General features: G+C 35.1%; 1 protein-coding gene and 1 pseudogene across 2 annotated transcripts; one reads left to right on the top strand and one right to left on the bottom strand.

The window, feature by feature from the left end:
- The first annotated feature begins 92 nt into the window (after positions 1-92).
- LOC123881968 (putative tRNA pseudouridine synthase) lies at positions 93-5,062 on the top strand. Of its 2 annotated transcripts, XM_045930743.1 has the most exons (8): positions 111-392; positions 489-524; positions 1,687-1,799; positions 1,913-2,061; positions 2,485-2,629; positions 2,804-3,208; positions 3,295-3,742; positions 5,012-5,062. In XM_045930743.1, exons 1-7 carry the CDS (start codon positions 188-190, stop codon positions 3,691-3,693), a joined length of 1,452 nt encoding a protein of 483 aa, XP_045786699.1. In that variant the 5' UTR covers positions 111-187; the 3' UTR covers positions 3,694-3,742; positions 5,012-5,062. The 2 variants fall into 2 exon arrangements, with proteins under 2 accessions (XP_045786698.1, XP_045786699.1); XM_045930742.1 differs by lacking the exon at positions 5,012-5,062 and having other exon boundaries at positions 93-392; positions 3,295-3,937.
- On the bottom strand, positions 4,056-5,319 carry LOC123881969 (annotated as a pseudogene).
- Between the last annotated feature and the right edge of the window lie 10,993 nt (positions 5,320-16,312).

The raw sequence follows: 16,312 nt of genomic DNA, 5'->3' as shown, positions 1-16,312 counted from the left end.
AGACCTTCTTCTTGTTTTTTTAATCCAAAAATGTGATTTTTATCCTTAAATTATTATATTTAAAGACCAAAAAATCATATGAAACAGAATTTTAGAATTTTTGTTGTCTCTCTCCTCTTACTTTCATTTCCATCATCATCGTTTTGTAACAGATAAACAAAACAGAGTACTCAGTTGTTTTCCAGCAATGCCATTAACTTCTCTACCATTCCCACTCTCTCCAATTCGAAACCCTAAAATCCCATTTCATCTTCTTCCTCCAAAAACATTCTTCAAATGCTTCTGTTCTTCCACTGCTCACCCTCTTCCTTCTCTCTCCCCTGACAAATGGGAACCTTTTCTCAAGAAAAAAGTCGTTATGAGAGTTGGATACGTTGGAACCGATTTTAGAGGTAATTTTTGTTTTTTTTTCTTTTCAACTTTCTTTGTTTCTTTTTTGTTGTTGAAATTTTTGATTAATTAATTTGTGTTTGTGTGTTTATTTATAGGTCTGCAAATTCAACGGAATGAACACAAATTATCCAGTAAGACACTTTTTTTTACTTGTTCGGATTGACTTATTTGAGGTTATCTACTTACATAAGAACTTGTGAGTATGATTTTAAACTTCGGTTGCGGTCGCGGATACCGTAGTGTGAAATCCACCATTGCATAGTCTTAGTTTATTCCATAAACACTGATTCAAATGTGCTTAAAATACAATGTTGAGAGATTGTTAAAAGTAAGATTTTTTATTATATTTGATGCAAATTAGGATTTGAGGTACATAAATTTTAGTTTTTGTTGAGAAAATTTGAACCAACATGGCTGAAATTGTATGATGCGTCCGTACACGTGAATGAAAATCACACTGCAAACACGGTGCTATTCGGTTGCCGAGTCTACCACATCAGCAATACTGCAGCCGCAATTGTGGTTGCGGACAGCAATTTAAAACCATACTTGTGAGACTATTTTGAAGTACTTATGAAAACAACTTATGACGTGTTCGTAAATTGTTTTCAGCTTATTTTCAGAAGTTCTTGTAAATAGCTTATGAAAACAATTTATAGCTTATACAAAAACAATTGAACTTTTATTTTATATTTTGTTATAGAAGTGTAGCTTATACATGACCACTTATCATGATAAGTGTTTTAAGCTATAGGCTACAAATTAAGTTGTTTATCCAAACATGGCCATATTTCATTGTATTTAATCGTGTAATATTCATTTTAATTTAATTTATTTCATAATATCTACGTTATGCGAACATGTCTAAATTTTAGTTTTAATATTCATATTATATGTTTTTAAATTTTAATTAAAAAATTGAGCTTTATTGTTAAAGGCAAATTTGTAAAGGAAAATGTCAGACCAAAATTGATAGTTACTTATTTATATATTATATCTATTAGTATTTGGTAATAGTAAAAAATCACTGCTTCGCGTTATAATTTGTAAATGTGTTGCTTTCAAATGATGAACATGGATATCTTTATTGGCAATTGAATTGATTAATATTTGGATATTTCATCCAATTAAGTGAACTTTTTAATGTGTTTGTTAATTGAGTTTATTCTGTTTCCTTTTCTTCATAATATGAACAAAGTTTAATGTATACTCTGACCACTGACCTGCAATTACGTAAGCCTAGCTAGCATGAATGGAATGTTGCTAAAGCATTTGAATTTTGATATGATGTAGCTATTGAAAAAGAACTTGAAACTGCTATCTTCAAGGTTGGTGGCATCCGTGAAAGTAATTTTGGTGATCTGGATAAGATTAAATGGGGCCGAAGTAGCAGAACCGATAAAGGAGTAAGTAACCTTCTTGTTATTCCCTATTTCCCTTAACTATGTGTATTACATAAATTCGTTGTTATTCTTCATACTCATGATTCCTTTCTGGTTTTATGATGTGAATGTGTTAGGTCCACTCTCTGTCAACAATGATATCCTTTAAGATGGAAATCCCTGAGAATGCATGGAAAGGAGATGATCATGGCATTGCAATGGCAAACCTCATCAATTCTTATCTTCCTAATAGTATCCGAGTTTTTAGTGTATTGCCTTCAACAAAGTAAGACTATTAGTCTCTCGTTGATTGCATAAAATGTTTGTTGTTTGATTTTATTTGATAACAATGTAGTTTCTCAGATCTTAATTATCTAGTGGCAATACAAGTTACGCGCTTCTATACATTAAACAAGTGATTTTTTTCTTCATATCATTATTTGTATATGCTATATACTTGTTATTGCATAAATTTTGATATTGAGTGTTACAGCAACATTTGTAACTAGGAAGATGAAAATGTAGCCAAATCAATCAACTAAGAATATTTTGACAGAAACTAAAGCCTTTTTTCCTTATGTGAGGATAGACAGATCCATTGATCATGATTTGTGATTTTTCAAGTGAGTCATAAGTTAATAGTGATCTTGATTTTTAATTAAAGACTTCTCACTTGTATTTCTAACTGCATAATTTTGGCTTATTTTAGAAGATTCGATCCTAGACAAGAGTGCAATCTGCGGAAATATTCTTACCTCCTCCCTGCTGATATAATCGGAATCCAGAGTCATTTTAGCGAGGATGAAATAGATTTTCACATTTCTGAGTTCAACAGCATACTTGGTGTTTTCGAGGTATACTTTTTTCGTTTAATTCATATTCTCTTTCGTTGTCGTTGTAGAATTATTCGGTATTCTTATATACTTGACAAATTTATTTAAGTTACAGTTATGATAAACCTTAATTAAGATATCAATGTCTCTCCTAAATGTTTACATTGAAATATTTTGTGGCTTTTTTTTTTGTAGGGAGATCATCCTTTCCATAATTATACTGTTCGGTCTGTATACAGGAAAAAACAGACTGCAAGAAAATCACCAGGAAATAGTGGCATGTCGAACAGAACAGGATCATCAAGTTTGGTATTAGCTCATGATTCAGAGACTGAGGAAAGTGATGTTGATGATTCTTTGCATGATGATGGGACCACCCTTTTAAATAATGGGGAACAGAGCAATAAGTCTCCAGCGTCTAGTGAATCCAATAGTTCAGGAGTTAGCGCAAGATGGTTGCATGAACCCGATGAGGCAGATAGATTAAATGCTTCTCATTACAGAAAGGTTGTACATTGTTCCTGTGGGAAGTTGGAGACACTTCTTGGATATAACTATGTTGAGATCAATGTATGGGGGAATTCCTTCATGTTACATCAAGTAAGTCTTACTTCAATTTAATTCAGAGTTTCATTTCTTAGTCTATCGGTTGAATGAACACTTACTGAATGACTCATGACTGTCAGATACGCAAGATGGTTGGGACTGCTGTGGCTGTAAAGCGCAAGTTAATACCAAGGGACATCTTTTTATTGTCACTCATCAAATTTTCTCGAATAGTCCTCCCTATTGCCCCACCAGAAGTGTTGATTTTGAAAGGAAATACTTTCAGAATGAGATCAGGTGGTGGAAGCTACACAAGGCCTGAAATGGTATCGATGGTTGAATCAGAACAAATTCTTAAAGCTGTTGACGAGTTCTACACATCGGTTATGTTGCCTGAATTGTCAAAATTCCTGGACTCCTCAAAATCTCCTTGGGCGAATTGGGTCGACAAATTGGATACATATTCAAGCATTCCAGATGATCAATTGGAGGAAATTAGAGAGGCTTGGGAAAGCTGGCGTTGGATGCATTATACATGATCATGGTACAATTGACGAAATATGCAGAACAAAGAGACACATGCTTAAACTATTAGTTAAGGAAGAACAATGCATTTCCTTAGGATAGTTTCATTGAATGCACCTAAAACATGTAGCATAGGAAGAAACACTCAAATTTCAAACTAATGATGAGAGTAAAACTTGTCTTATAATTGAGTAAATGATGGATCTCGAAATTTCAAAGTGGCACAACTATAATGGTTATTGTGAATGTTATTTAAAACCTCAATTATTATAGTTACATAAACATCCCTTACAAGACATAAATTACAAATATATATAGTGTTGATACATTCTCATTCACTTCTTAGCTGAAGATGGTAACACTTGTCTAGATCTTATTATGGATAGATCTCAATGACAGACCTTAGACCTAAAACAGGAGTTATCTTGTAGTTACTAAAACCAGCCAAGGAAATCAACTTAATCCATTCTTCCTTGTTTCTCTCTTTTGCGGTGAACAACACCATCATGAGCATATCAAATGAGAGTTGCGTTTCGATTGTTTCATCGTTTCCCTTTTCTTTTTCCCTCACCATGTCTATGATAATCACCTTCCCTTCTTTACCTTTCTTTGCTATGGCATCTTTACAATTCTTTAATATCTTTACACATTCCTTATCATTTCAATCATGCAGTATCCATTGCATTGTCATTCATACAAATATCAATCAACACAAATGCTTATTATAGTATTTTTTTTATCTAATATTTTCATACTAAATATAATATGTATCAGTTGATTTCTTGGTTTCCTAGAAGATAAAAGACTAGCAATTACTTTGATCTTCACAAATCAAATATCCATCATCAAATAATTTCATACTGTATGAAATTTGAACTACTCCCTATAGTTTTGAATATGCGCAAAAAAACTAATTTAGATTTATTGAATAAAAAGTTTTTTTTTGCTTATATTCAAAATTAGAGGAGTAATATTTTACCTTCAACAAAATGGCATCAGTTGGAGGAATCTTCTTTAACATGTCTCCACCAACATAGTTTAGGTTATCATTTCCTTGCAAGCCATCAACCACATGTGGGAGATCAAATACCTTGCACTCTATTTTTGGAAATGATTTAGCAAGGGCCTTTGCCATGGTCCCTGTGCGGCTGTGCCTCCTCCAACATCAACCAACGGCTCCGATCCATTGAACATTCCCCTACACTTCTCAATCAACACACTAGTGACCAATTGTGTATCACTCACCATTGCATTATTGAATAAGTTGTTAAATTTAGGGTCACACGCTGCATATTCCCATACTGACATCCCATTCGTGGTTTTAAATGTCGTAGGATCGTCATTTTTAAACCAAGTAGACAATTTATGCCACGGATTGGCCATAATTGGATCGATCGTAGAATGCAAAAAGGGTGCAACACTCATGGGGTGATTCTTGAGCAATAGTATTGATTCATTGGTTAACATGTTTTCTAGCTCATTCTCAGTAACATTATGTTTAGAGAAAAAACCAGAATGAGTCATGATTCGCATCAAGCGATGGATAAATGGACTTTTTGAAGGATGGATTGGTAGTGAAGAAATGAATTTTGAGAGTGGCATGGGTTTGCCGTTTGCCATGAGTTTTTGAATGACTTAGCATATATCTGGTATGCCTAAGTCAACTACACATTTAAGTGACATGGAATTTATGAAGTTTAAAATATGTTTCCATATGTGACTTTGCGCTTTAAGAAGGAGTAAACAGTTATTTTGGTATCTGAAAGTGTCAAGCGCTGTCAAACAAGTCCCAGAATCTATTAAAATGATTAAAAAAGTCCCCGATTGTTAGTTTTGTTAGTCAATTTAGTTCAAAACGTTAACTTTCTGTTAAATGTGATGATGTGGCAGATTGACTATAATATTTTAATAATTTGTTGTATTTTATGTCCACTTTACTTTTATTTTATTTAACCTTAATTTTAAAAAATAATAATAATTAAATATAATAAATTAAAATATACCCATCCCATTCCCCGTAAGCTTGAACCTATCAATAATATATTTTCACCTTTCTCTCTAACTACAGGATCCAAACTGATATAATTCCATCATTCGTGTAGATCTGTCTTCGTCATCCTCTACCTCACCTTCTTATTTGTTCAACTCTTTACTTCCAACACTCCCACCAATTAGCTAAAGAAATATAATATGTTATTTTTTGTAGATCTTATTTGTTTCTATTTTCTAAAAATATATTTCTATTAACACTGAAAAATTGGTTGATGTGATTGATACTGTTAAACAAAAACTCAACAAAAAGATGGGATTTTTGTTGATAAAATTAGTGTTATCCACTCTAAAATTTGAGTTATATATAAAGAGATTGGATTTCTTTCTATTGAACCAGAAAACATTTTCTTATTTTTTAATGGCTTTGAACCAGACAACATAAAGATGTTGTATTTGCTCTATTAATGGAGAAAATTTGCAGCCATAGTTTTGCCATGAACACAAAAGGGAAAGGAATAATCTTCCGGTATTGAACTGTAAAACGCTAGCAAGATATTATAGTCAATCTGCCACAACATCACATTTAACATAAAGTTAACGTTTTGGACTAAATTGACTAACAGAATTAACAATCAAGGACTTCTAAATCATTTTAATAGATTCAGGGATTTGTATGACAACGCTTGACATTTTCAGGGACCAAAATGGCAGTTTACTCCGTTAAGAAGGTTGGAAGCATCATGTGATTCCATTCTATTACCATTATTACTTTAGACTACTTACATTGGTGGGGTTTAAACCCCAAAATAGAGGTTGAATCCTTACATTGGTGGGGAGAATGTTGAAGTTGAATGAAGTGGAGGAGAGAGGGGTTGAATTTTTTCAACCAGTTTAAACTAGAGAAAAGGGGGAAAGAGAGAAAGTGGGAGAGTGAGAAAGTGGGAAGGTGAGAAAGTAATGCGACACGTGGCGCAACCTGTGAGGTCACTTCCAGCAAGTGTAGTGCACTTGTTCAAGAGGGAGGTGAGTCTTGAATTTTCGTTTTTCTTTTTTTAAATGTATATTTTGAAGTAACAAGGTTTGTCACAAGAAAGAGGGGTTTGAATTGTAACCCTTTTAAAATTTTATACTGCAAAATAAATTAAGACAATAACAGCCTACAATACCACTGTTGTTAGATCAACTGGAGAACGTTCTCCTAAAAAAATATAAGTGCAAATAATTAAGTGATTAGTGTGTATAGTGTTTGCACAAAATAAAAGAGTAAGGGAGAAGAGAATCACACAGAATTTATCCTGGTTCACCCCTTAATAGTATGAGCTACTCCAGACCCCACTTGCGTGAGATTATCCACTATAATCTAGACCAAGATTACAGAAATTTCCTTTTGATCTAAGTCCAGATCAAAGACCCTTTATGACCTAAAACCAAGATCACAAAGTATCCAGCTATAACCAGCTGATCTACCTTTACAAGGTAACCTCAATCAATTATACCCAATTGGCTTGAGAGAATCCTAAGGATTTTTCAATGATTTCTTTTGGATCTAAGCTTATAAACCTAACCGGTTGTGAAGCTTACAAATTGATACACTCAAAGTACTCTACAAAATATGATCCTAGATTTCTAGAGAGCTTTAGAGTAAGAGTGAAAAGAAGAGCTTGATTGCTTGAGATGGAATGTATTAGATTGCTTTGTGTGCTTCAAGTTCTTGCTCTTCCAACCAAATCAACGTGCTATTTATAGATGGAGATGCTCCTTTGTTGCTTGCTTGGACATCACACATATACGTTGTGAGTGGAGAAATAGCCGTTGTGTGAGAGAAACAAAACAGTCCATGTGATTTTGTCCTTTAGATGCTTCAGGAGATCATTCTTCTAATGGTCTCTGACTGTCACATTGTACTTGTTGGTCAGAAATATTCTTTAACCAACTATCAATGAGTTGTCTCTGAGTGTATATCCGTTGCAAATGTATTTCCCATGTGTGGAAATAAGATTTGAATGCCTTTGGATAAGATTGCCACCTAAGTGCAAAAACCTGAGAGATCATTCTCCAGGATGTTGGAGACCATTCTCTGAAATGGTGTGGATAAGGTCCAACGAAATTAGAGCTATTGCAAGTTGTAATACAGCTGTAAACACTTCATCAAAGACATAGAGTAGCAACTGTTCACTTGTCCTTCAAAGGACATATGAATTATGAAATGAGTACTCTTTTATGAGAGAATGTAGCCACCCATGTCATAAACTTGTACTTGGATCAGATGTGAAGTTTCCTTGCAAGCTGTTAGTACTTGTTGTTGAGTTCTCATTGGTCTAGATTATCTTCTTTAATGATGTTCTTGGAGAACATAGAGCCTTGTTGCAAGATGTGAATTTATTATTCCTTAAAGAAGCTTATTCGAGTAAGTCCAATAACCAAAATTGATTCCTTGCCTTAAATGACTTAATTGCACTGTTATGATCTTTAAGCAAGTCCAACTTAAAAGTTCATTCTTGTCTTGTACCAAGTTGACTTGAATAAGTGCTTATGCTTTTGAACACGTGAGTCTGGAGACCAATCTGAGATCATTCTCTGAGGCAGATTTGTCTAAAACGTGTTTGATTCTTTTCTTATGAGTGAAACAAGGTTAATTTAATCTATTGCATCTGTTCTTAAATTAAATCACTCAAGAGCACTTGTTAGATCACAAAATGATCAGAATCAAATTAAAATTTAATTAAGGGTTGTTATCTTTAAAACATCAAAATATGATTTTGTCTCAACATATATATGTGCCATATTTTGATGGTGTGTGTATATTTTTATTTATTCTAATACTTTCAGGGCAATTATTGCATAGCATGTTTTTTCAATTTTTTTTTAATACCAAAATTCATAATTTTTAAAATTCTATAAATAGAGGTATGATTTGATATACTTTCAACATTAAAAAAACTCATTTTTACACTTTTTTCTCTAGTTTTTCCTTGTGCAATGAATTGAATTGTTTTTGCATATCTTAATTGAGTTAATAATAATAAAACATTATTGTCATATTTAGTTGATAAATTAAGGAAGAATAATAATTTTAAATATTAAATATATACAAATAAAAATATTCATTATTTAAAAAATATAAATAATAATAATTATTATACAAAATTAAATAATATAAATAAATAATAAAGAATGTGGGGTATATGAAAGTAAGTTAGAAGAGAGATTTGGTTAAACTAAACCATTGTATGAGTAAAAGTTGAATAATAATTTAATTATTATGTAGAAGAGAGAGAAAATGACGTGGAATGAAAAAGTTGGGGTTTAAACTTTTAACCATTATTGATTGTTAGAAAAGTAAAGGGATTAACATTGTGAATTTTCATTGATTGAAAAACTGAGTTTACATGTTCTGAAGGACCTATATATGGAGATCCAAACTTGTCTAGCTGGCTGTGCCAGCTCAGCAGATCCTAACTGACTCAATGCCAAGTCATCATTGACTTAGTCTAACTTCTAACAAACTTATGCTTAGTTGTAACCAACTGTTACTGACTAACTAATTACACTTTGTTAGTTACAATTCTAAAGTAAAATTACATACTCTAATATTCCCCCTTCAAACACAAGGGGTTTCATGACAAGGAAACACCTTGAGTTTGGACCTTATAGTTGCATAGTTAGAGGGCGAGAGAGGCTTGGTGAGTGGATCTGCTAGTTGATCAAGGGCAGGGACATGAAGCACATGTAGTTGCTTTGAGAGCACCTTTTCTCTGACAAAGTGGATATCTAGTTCAATATGTTTAGTTCTAGAGTGAAGAACTGGATTGTGTGCTAGTGACACAGCACTGAGATTATCACACAGTAGTGTAGGAGTGTGAAATGGAACATGAAGTTCATGGAGAAGAGACTGTATCCATAGCAAGTCAGCAGTAGTGTTAGCCATGCTTCTGTACTCTGCCTCTGTGCTTGACCTTGCTACTAAGGGCTGCTTTTTGGAGCCCCATGAGATCAGATTTGAGCCAAAATATATGCAAGAACCTGACGTAGATCTTCTGTCATCTTGATCAGTGGCCCAATCAGCATCACTGTATGCTCTAAGAGAGAAGGGAGGACTTGTAGGAGAGGGATGCAGCAAGAGACCATGGCTAGAAGTGCCTTTTAGATACCTGAGAATCCTTTTGACAGCTTTCCAGTGTGTTTCAAGGGGATGTGCCATAAATTGACACACTTTATTTACACTGAATGCTATGTCGGGTCTTGTTAAGGTGGCATATTGAAGTGCTCCAACTGTGGACCTGTAGAGTGATGGATCAGTCATGGCATCTGTGCCAAATTTGCTAAGCCTGCAGGTACTGACCATGGGCGAGCCAATGGGCTTGCAGTTGTCCATATTTGTTCTACTGAGTAAATCTCTGATGTATTTTGACTGATTTAATAATAGACCACCTGAAGGCATGTGATGTACTTCAATACCCAGAAAATAGTCCACTTCTCCTAGTTGTTTAAGAGCAAACTGAATGTTCAGTTTGTGTATCACATCTTGAATGAGGTGAGGTGCAGAACCTGTTATAAGTATATCATCTACATATATTAGGACATAAGTGCAAGCTCCTTGTTGATGATGTACTAACAGTGAAGGATCACATTTACTTGCAACAAATCCCAGCTGAAGCAGAGCTTGAGTTAATCTTTCATACCAGGCACGTGGGGCTTGCTTCAGCCCATAGAGAGACTTGTGAAGTTTACATACTAAAGATCTATCAGAAGCTTCAAATCCAACAGGTTGTGTCATATAAACTTCCTCTTGCAGCACACCATTAAGAAAGGCATTATTCACATCAATTTGTTGAACAGTCCACTTGTAAGTGACAGCTAATGTAAGGATGATTCTGATTGTGACAGGTTTAATGACAGGGGAGAACGTTTCAGTGAAGTCAAACCCAGGGGTTTGCAGGAATCCCTTAGCTACCAAGCGTGCTTTGTACTTATTGACGGTACCATCAGGATTTTCCTTTATTCTGAATATCCATTTACAGCCTATGGCCTTTCTGTGAGGTGGTAGGGGTACTAAGGACCATGTATTGTTGTCCATTAAGGCTTTGTACTCACTTTGCATTGCTTGTGACCAATTAGGATCAGACAGGGCATGTTTGACAGAGGTAGGTTCAAGTTTAGCTATGAATGCTTTAGGTTTAAGACTACCAGTTTTGCCTCTTGTTACCATAGGGTGTTTATTATGTTTTGAGGTAGGTGAGGTGGGTGGGTTGGCAGGTTGGTTCTCAGCTGAGGGTGTGTTGTTATAGTGACTGTTGGATTGTGAAGAAGTGATAGGTTGAGATATGAGTGAGTTGATTTGGGTGACAGTTAATGGTGAGTGATGTTGTGAGATAGTAAAGGGTGGATGTATAGAGTTGGTGGGTGAATTTGTAGTGAGTGTGAGCATGTCAGATGAGGTTTCAAAATTACTGCAGTTTGTAGAAGAGTTAGGAAACATGGAAGTATATGGAAATTGAGACTCATGAAAGATGACATCCTTAGACACATAAACTCTACCATGCTCATCAAGACACTTATGACCTTTGTGTTGAGGTGACACACCAAGGTAGACACAAGGGCTAGATCTAAACTGTAGTTTGTGTTTGTTATAGGGTCTTAGATGTGGAAAACATAAGCAACCAAACACTTTGACTTGAGAATAATCAGGTTGAGATTTGAATAGAGCATGGTGAGGGGATTTAAATGAAGATAAGGCACTGGTTGGCAGCTTGTTTATCAGATAAACAGCTTGAGTGAAACTGTGATCCCAAAACTTTAGAGGGAGATGTGCTTGGGATAGAAGTGTGAGTCCCATTTCCACTATTTGTCGATGTTTTCGCTCCACTGTTCCATTTTGATGGGAAGTGTGAGGACATGTTAGTCTATGTTGTATTCCCAAAGTATTTAATAATGAGGTAAAAGGTCTAAATTCACCCCCCCAATCAGACTGAAGAGCTTTTATAGAGGCTTGAAACTGATTTTTGACAAAGGTTAAAAATTGGGTGAAAGCTTTCAAAGCATCAGATTTTTGCTTGAGAAAATAGATCCAAGTGTATTTAGTGTAAGTGTCCACAAAGGTGATATAGTAATTATACCCATAATAAGAAGCAATGGGAGCTGGTCCCCATAGGTCACAATGAATAACTTCGAAGGGTTTAGTGTAAATAGTGTTGGACAAAGGTGCATAAAGCCTGTGGGATTTGCCAATGCAACAGAAAACACAAGAATCAACTTTATTTATATTGGAATATGGAACCTTACACCAATTCAAAACAGTTTGCACAGCTCTACTGTGAGCATGGCCCAGTCTTAGGTGCCATTTATACAATTCACTGTCTATGTGTCTAGTGGACAAAGGATTGTTACACTGAAAAGAATTATTCAAAGCAGAAAACTGACTAGAGCTAGAGCTACTAGATGTACTGAAAGCAGAAACAGGATAATTGCTATCTACTTGTCCAGTGGACAAAGTATTGTTACACTGAACAGGATTATTCAAAACAGAAAATTGACTAGAACTAGAGCTAGGAGCTTTGTAGGAGGCAGATATAGGGCTTGACTTGGTCTTGGAGTTGACATCTGAGTTGGGAATGAATTGGAATGGCTTGAATTTGTATAAACCATCAGATCCAACTGTGCCCTCAAGTAAGATTTGCCTAGAATCCTGGGATTTGACATAGCAACAATAAGGGTGAAATTCAAATATTACATTGTTGTCTTGAGCAAATTTACTAACAGATAGCAAATTCTTAGAAATGTTAGGAACATGCAGTAATTCATTCAGTTTTAAACGAACACTAGGGTTATTAGGTGAATAAAAATGTGAGTGACCTAAGGATTGTATTGACACACCTTGGCCGTTTCCCATAGTGACTTGATCATGTCCTTGGTAGGGAATACGATAGGCTAAGTTGTTTGGATTGTAGGTGAGATGATGTGAGGCTCCTGAGTCAGGATACCATGAAGCAGTTGATAATGTTTCCATGTCAGGAATGGGGGAGAAATATTGAGGTATAGCTAAATGTGCAGTGGGACGAGGGTAGGGGTTATAGTGTGTTGGGCGTGAAGACTGTCCAGCATTATAACCACGAGCATGAGGTTTAGCAGTAGGCGGATCATACCTGTACCAGCAACCCGCAGCCTCATGATTTGGCTTACCACATATTTGGCATTGGACTTTGCCACCAGCAGCCACAGCTTGAGCTTTACCACGGCCTCTACCTCGTCCTTTTCCACGTCCTCTACCACGACTTGCAGTAACATAGTAGTGTTCTGTACCTGATTCTTGATCTTCCGAATCCACACTAGGATTATTGGAATTTGTATCCACTTTAGCAACATTTGCAGATACGCTAGGATTCGCTAACTCTTGCCTGAACTTTTCAAATTGAGCTTCTTGAAGCAATAGTAAGGCTTCAATTTCTTCAACTGTAGGTGATTCGAATCTGCTATAGATCATCATCACAAACGAATTAAATTCTTCCGGTAGGCCTTCAAGAATAGCATCTGCCTGTTCTTGCACAGTTACGACGTCTCCCACCGCTATCAATGAATTTACGATCGATTTGATGCGGAGAAGGTACTCGTTCACAGATCTTGCGAGTTTCTTGGTGTTTTTGAGCTCCGATCTTAATTGACGAGCTCTTGCTTTCAGAACGGAATTAAAGTACTTATGAATCGTGTCCCATACCTCATGAGCGTGTTTGCAGTGCAAGACTCGCGGAAGAACTCCATCAGAGATGGTGGAAAGAAGCCAAGTGAAAAGAGTTTGATCCTTGAAAAGCCACTTCTGATACTCATCGGAACTTTTTCCATCCAAACGATCCGTAACTGATGCATACTGTAACGGAATTTCAGGGTTTACGACGAACCTGTGGAGATTGTGTGCCGTAATCACGCCGTTAACTTGTTGATTCCACAAGAGAAAATTCTTTTCATCTAATTTGATCGTGAGGGAGTGTGTAAGACCGGATTTGGATGAATCTTTGGCGGTGGAAGGAAGACTCGTTTCAGCGGCGGTGGATTTGTCCATCTCGTTGAGTTCCAAGGTTGGTGAAGACGCCATGGAAGAAGACGAAGAAGCTTCGAATTAACGCGGAAGCTAGAAGGAGAATTGAACCCTAAAGGCTCACTGATACCATGTTAGAAAAGTAAAGGGATTAACATTGTGAATTTTCATTGATTGAAAAACTGAGTTTACATGTTCTGAAGGACCTATATATGGAGATCCAAACTTGTCTAGCTGGCTGTGCCAGCTCAGCAGATCCTAACTGACTCAATGCCAAGTCATCATTGACTTAGTCTAACTTCTAACAAACTTATGCTTAGTTGTAACCAACTGTTACTGACTAACTAATTACACTTTGTTAGTTACAATTCTAAAGTAAGATTACATACTCTAATATTGATAGTCTTATTGTAAGAGTATGAAACCTCTATTATTTGGCTCTCTACTTATAAGCTAGTTGTAATGAACACTTCTTGAATGCAGTTGGGTTATGGAAAATGATGTAATTAGGCACAATTTCTTTTATTCTTTTATTATACTTTTTTATATAAATGCAAAAGTTTTTAGTCGAAAAGATTCTTTTATAAAATTTGAAGGTATTGAATACACTACTTCCAAAATTGCTGAAGAAAATTGCTGGTGCGTGGAACCTGGTTATGTGTCAGATAGGGCAATGATCCATCCCACAGATTGAGCTTATATTCAATGGTTGTGATTGAGCAAAAATGAGAATAAAGTGAATTATAGTGGGAGTGTAACGATGGATATGGGTGAGAAAAGGGTGTGGCCACAACTTATACTATGCACATGGGTCTAATAACAACACAACTGTAAAATTGGTGGAAGTAGTACTACTGATTATAAATGTTTTAAATGTTTTTTCTCCCAATTCTCGCCTTTCTTTTATACCTCTCAAAAGTTTTATTTTGTCTCTTGTGGTTTGAAAAAATTTGTCAAACTTATTTCAGTTTATATAAACCGAAATTTTTAAACATGGAAAAAAAAAATTCGGTTTATATAAACCAAAATAACATAAATGTTGAAAAAAAGAAAGATTTATGTGAAAATTCGTGTAGAGCTACATGTGGTAAATTTAACATATCTCTCTGAATATAAGTCGTAGGCTAATGATTTTTAATCTAGTGTAAAGAAAACAAAATTTACTACAGGATTGACACCGGAATTGTTAAATTTTATTAGGTATAGTATGAGAAAATCTACCTACAAGTTTGAGAAAAGTTTCTGCTCTGTTTCTGTAACAATACCCATTATTTGGTCAAACTGGACCAATTGGATAGTTAATCCTAAAAAAAAAATATATTTGTAATCTTGACACCCTAAGCTTTCCAACGAGTGGTTGCTTATTCAAATCGGATATCGTTTAGTATTTCAAATAAATTGTGGAAGTTGAGGGTCTGATTCTGAATTTATGCAGGAAATCTGGAGAAAAATTTGGAACACAAAATTTCGGTTTTTATTAACCGAATTTTTTTAGCATGACAAAAAAATTTGGTTCGTACAAACTGAAGTACCCCCAAGGACAAAAACGAAAATTTAGGGATAGAAAAGAAAGGGCCAAGAGAGAAAACATTATAATTATAAGCTCTCAAAAACTCATGTGACAAACAAATTGCTGCTGGAGTGGTGAGACCTATGTTGCATGGGTAATCCATTTTAGACCGAGTACTGGTATCGGGTACGTACCGGGTACCGGTACGCGTATGGTACTCCCCCGGTATGCACCGACGTCGTACCTTTTTTTTTTTGTTTTTTGCAATGGGTACACGCGTGGTACGCACGTGGTACACCAATCCAAAAAAACACGATTTTTTTTTCTCCTTTTTCTTTTATTATTAGTTTATTTTTTATAGCAAGATTTACGCTTTTTATTTGTTTATAATATAAAAGTAGCAACTATTGCTAAAAAACAATAACAAAGTAGCCGCCGGAATTATTCACTCATTCATTGAAAAGGAATAAACTCAATTCAAAGAGAGATGAAGATCGATATTTTATTCATACCAATCTTCGTCTTCTCTCAAGAAAGAGAAATATTAATACTTATAATTAAAGTGCAACAAAAATGTGGGATATTCGTATAGATGAATGAAATTTATTTAATATATAGTTGATATTCTTGAAATTGCTGGTCTTTCTCACGGTGAACCTAACTAGAGGTCACTCTTTTTAGTGATGATGAAGAGGGAAATAATTGACTCTTTTTGAGCTAATTGGTTTTTAATTTCATATTTTGATGTTTCGAACAATTTAAATTACATTTAAAGTGTGGTGTGATATTTTTTATGTTTAATTATTTGTTTTAACAATATAACTCTATTATTTGATATATATAATTATATTTTTTTAAAAAAATTATAGGGACGTACCCGTACCTTAGTTTTTCTAAAAATAACGTACCCCGTACCGGTACCAGTACCGGATACCGGTACCGTCCCCGCACCCGGGCAACATGAGACATAAATTAGGCGGTTGTACATGGCAATCTAAAGGCAACATATATGAGATTTACTTTGCCACCCTACCAGTTTCTTGCATATCTTATGCCTTTCCCGTTTTACGCTTTCGTTACTTAAGTAGTGGACACTATAAAA

The sequence above is a fragment of the Trifolium pratense genome, linkage group LG4 (assembly GCF_020283565.1).
Source record: "Trifolium pratense cultivar HEN17-A07 linkage group LG4, ARS_RC_1.1, whole genome shotgun sequence".
Lineage (NCBI taxonomy): Eukaryota > Viridiplantae > Streptophyta > Magnoliopsida > Fabales > Fabaceae > Trifolium > Trifolium pratense.
This window is presented reverse-complemented; position numbering and strand designations above follow the sequence as displayed.